At 40.5% G+C, this 4,179-nt stretch overlaps 1 protein-coding gene across 1 annotated transcript in view; it reads left to right on the top strand.

The window, feature by feature from the left end:
• Positions 1-254: 254 nt before the first annotated feature.
• The window catches only part of LOC104496291 (protein FAM154A-like), a gene marked incomplete at its 5' end in the record, with an annotated part of 5,390 nt that continues 1,465 nt past the window's right edge, over positions 255-4,179 (top strand). Inside the window, one exon of the mRNA XM_010139378.1 lies at positions 255-457. Coding sequence (XP_010137680.1) covers positions 255-457 — 203 coding nt within the window. The remainder of the gene's footprint in view (positions 458-4,179) is intronic.

Genomic DNA, 4,179 nt, shown 5'->3' with positions numbered 1-4,179 from the left:
TAAGGCATTTAACCTCAGTGGCTGGAAGAAAGGGGAAACCTGGCCTGCCTGAGGTTGTCCAAGCTGCCTCAGCTCCTTTTTTAGAGTCCGGGTTTCCAAATATGAAAGGCTTGTGTGTTTCATTAACAGCTTGTATCCTATCCAGACTTTCTTAGCCTTGGAGATAAGGGGGAGTATTAATTTCTTTGTGTGACATAAATAGGAACGTAATCTTTTCCTTAAGAGAAAAGACATAATGAAATTATTCTTCACAGGAGAGATTACATAGCTTATGAAGTGTTGCCACAGAAATTTAAACCACCTGTAAAGCACATCAAGACTGATGAGAGTATGGATTTGACCTCCACTTATAAACAAGATTATAACTCCTACCCTATCTCTCAAGTACCTCCATGCCTTCCCTGTGTGATGAGACACATCCCCAATGCCAAGAGGGATACAAGAACCACTTATGAAGGTATGCGTCCTTACATCTTCTTTCAGGATTTCACCAGTAGATTCATTTTTGAAGAAGACAGATCAAAACAATATGCAGTTTTTATTCCTTCTATCTTAGAATCCCAACAGGCTGTGCAGGAACAACACAGACACAAATGGCTGGGAATACAGCTGTGCATTAACTGGGTCTCTCTGAATTCTGAATTCCCTCATCGGGATCTCTCTGAATTCACCTCGTTTGCATGGCAAAATGCAGGCCTACAGGAATCCTGGGTAGAAGCAAGGCCGCGTAAACTCCTGCATGTGGGTCCAGCAGCAGCATCTTTAGGATATTCTGAACATACCCCGGTATACTGCAGAGGTGGTCCACATATTTAGTGGATGAGACACATATAAAATACGTAAAATTTGCTAGGTCTGAGCAGGTCATGAAGCATGGGACCCTTTTGGTGTGTGTTGCAGGGTTCATCTGAGGATGTGAAAGAGATGTATGTTGGAATTATGGGCACAGAAAAGTTCCACAAAAATATCCAAAGCATTCAAGCTCTACTCTTGGTAAAAGAGGCGAACTGTGCATCTAACTCTTCCCTTGCTTCATAGCATCAGTATCTTGGAGTAGGTGGTTTGTCTTTGTTCCTTCCTTTCCACAAATTCTCTTCTTTGTGTACTGGGAGAAGACTTCCAGTTACATAGGTATAGCAACTGTGCTACTTTGGGTAGTTAGTCAAAAGTAGAAAGTCAAAGGATTTTGCCTCCTCTCTGCACACCGTCCAGATAGCTAACATTGCTGGGCAGATAGCTAGCATGTGTGTACTTCTTAATATATCTTTTTTTAAATTTTAATGTATTTTTATTATGCTGTGCAAATATTAAAGGTTATGATTGGTCCTGGTGTTGAGATTTGTCCCAATGTACAGAAACAACTTTTTTGTCTTAAGACTCATAATGATAAAGGAAATCAGGAAATAAAAGATACGTGAATGCAGTGTTAAAGATTTCCCAGCTGAAAAGACTGAAAGTCAGACCTCAGTGCAGCTGCATGTTTGCAGTGGCATAAGCTGGAATTTTTACATTAAGCACACAGGAAATACTGTCCATTCAGAATGACTTGAGTCATGAAGACTGTGACCCACAGGTGCAAAACATCCGTGTTTACACAGTTTTGAACAATTTGTTTTGCATAGACAAAGTCATCAGATGGTATTCATAATATCTTCAAAGAAGCCGATAAAAAAAGGCTGCTTTGCACAAGCAGAGGATCATTCCTTCTGTGTTTATATGCTTAGAAATCCTTAACTTCTCTGTATATGAACCAGATGTATATCTTTGTCTTCTATCGGTGTTTAGGTCAGCACCTTAACTGTTACTCCAGAGCTCTGATAAAATGTATCACAGCCACATTTGGTATTTTTTCAAAACACTGCAAATGGAAATCTTTCTTCAAACCACCTCAAAGATCAAGTTGCATGATGAGTGAACTCCTTCATAAGGGCCCAGGTTCACAAAATATACAAGTTTTCATTGTGCTGTTCTCTAAACATTGCTAAGTATTGCTGATCACTACTCAAGTGTGAAATTTAGAAACGTGCTATTCAATTAATCAGAATTCAGATAGTTAAGCAGCGTATAAATCAACGCTGCATTGGTATTAAACTACCTTTCCTACTCTATTGTCATGCTGCTTCCCGCTAAACACACCAGGTCCCAAATGACACTGTAACTTTAAGATGATGCTATTGCATATCACAATTAATGTCAGATGGCTTTACAACTTAAGGCTTCAAAATTCTCATCTCCTGCAAGCTACACAGGTAGCTGTTTCTAGCCATATGAAGGTATGCAATCTAATTTTAGTTTTGTCTTGTTTGGTTATGGTAAGACATGACTAACTCTCCAATAACATACGGTTCATATCCTCCATTCCCTCCTGTACCACCTAATGTTTTCAAGATTGTGCTACATGGGAAACTATCAATGTCTATGGGAGAAGGTTTAGAGCACAAATAAAATTGTAACATATGGGTAAGTATTTTGAGGGAATAGTAGCACTGCTGGATTGCACTAAGTAAAATAAATTCATAACATCTATGAGGTCTCCAAATGTGTGGAGCTTGAAAATTTTTAAAATTGAAGACGGCTGAACTTGTCATATTTTGAATATTTTGCAAAAGCTGTGGTTATGCCCAAAATGCACCGACTATCATCCTGCAGAGATGATGGGAGAACCTAGATAGATTTTTGGTAACTCTTGGTTGGCATCTGAAGTGTCCGATCTCTGAACACCCTTGCTTAAAGGTGGGCTGAATCTTGCTAGCTTCTCACTTTTTAACACTTTGTTAATACATACCCTGTATGACACGTCTGTCTGTATACACTCATGGTCCACCCTGCTGGCTGATCTCTCCAATGATGTATCTAGGCATGGTCAGAAGTGTGGTGATGCCTGGATGTCTCCTATTCCCCAGAGAAACAGGAGCACCTGAGGCACTTAAACACCCCTGGCACTAGCCGACCATGCAGCGTGGGCTTCAGTGGTGAATGAATGTCTAAGCTGGTGCACACAGGCAGGCCCATGTTCTCAGCTGACTGCACTAATTAGCAGCATGAGGGCAGCCTTGTAATACTCACGGGCCAGGGTGCTTGCTGGGAGCAGCACAGCACTTGTGGTTGCTGCATCCTGTCTTGTACCAGGGCAGAGCAACTAGATTTGACCCAGAAGAACTTTAAATGGACCCCTAATTGGGGCAAAAAAATACTTTTTTTTTTTTGTCAACTTTACATTGTAATGAACACATTCTCTGTGTAATTGTGTTTGTGCAATACAGTAGCCACTGTCATTCAACAGGAATAACAGTTTGGATTGAAGAGTTTAAATATCCTGATATCTAATTGCATCATTTTCTAGTGTTTTGAAATCTATACTTCCTTCCTGTGCAAAGTCATCTGGAAGCTTATTTGCCTCATGATTCTCATTGTGGTTTGAAAGAAGGGAAATTAAAAAAAAAAAAGGCTTGGGTTAGCTCCAAGAGTATTCCTTTTCAACTTCCTACCAGAAACCATAATGGTCTCTAGAGGAAGTCACATAAGATTACTAGGAAGGGAAAAAATGGTGGTTTTGTGGCTGCAGGACTGGTCAGAGAGCTAGGCAGCTTTGCAGTAGATTTCTAGCGTGACTGAATGAAAACCTTTTTAAGTCTCAGTGCCTCATATTTTTCCCTGGTATCCTGCCACAGAGGAAGATATGAATGTCTCTTAAAATGCTGCCCAAAATATTTTCTTAGTCATGAATTTAGATAACAAGTTTTCTTGAGTATGGACCATCTCTGTGATATAATTCAATGCTTCAGATCAGTGTAGGCTTGGTCTACAATTTCCAGCACAGTTTTTCTGGTAAGGAAGAAATGGAGAGAGAGTTACAAACTCCTTCTTGGTTCCTGCTTGTACTGACAGCAAGATTACCACAAAGAGCAAAGCCAAGAGTGAGGAGATGCCACACAGCTTGCTAAAACTGAGACAAGTTGCAGAACCTTCAACTCAGCAAAAAGTAGGCAGCAACATATATGTGCGGTTGGGAAATCAGGTCATCCCCAAGTAAGAAGATAGATACAAAGAGAAAGTGTAGCTTTGAAACTCGGCCTTTAGAGTGGAATGGTGGACATAGGGTTATTCTCGCACCAGAGACACACCTGAAGAGTCTTTTGCAAACACAGGCATACTCTGCCTGTGCTCTGACCCAGCCAC

The sequence above is a fragment of the Buceros rhinoceros genome, unplaced genomic scaffold (assembly GCF_000710305.1).
Source record: "Buceros rhinoceros silvestris isolate BGI_N320 unplaced genomic scaffold, ASM71030v1 scaffold17927, whole genome shotgun sequence".
NCBI classification, from domain to species: Eukaryota; Metazoa; Chordata; class Aves; order Bucerotiformes; family Bucerotidae; genus Buceros; species Buceros rhinoceros.
The sequence above is the reverse complement of the archived record's forward strand: the minus strand, read 5'-3'. Positions and strand labels throughout refer to the sequence as shown.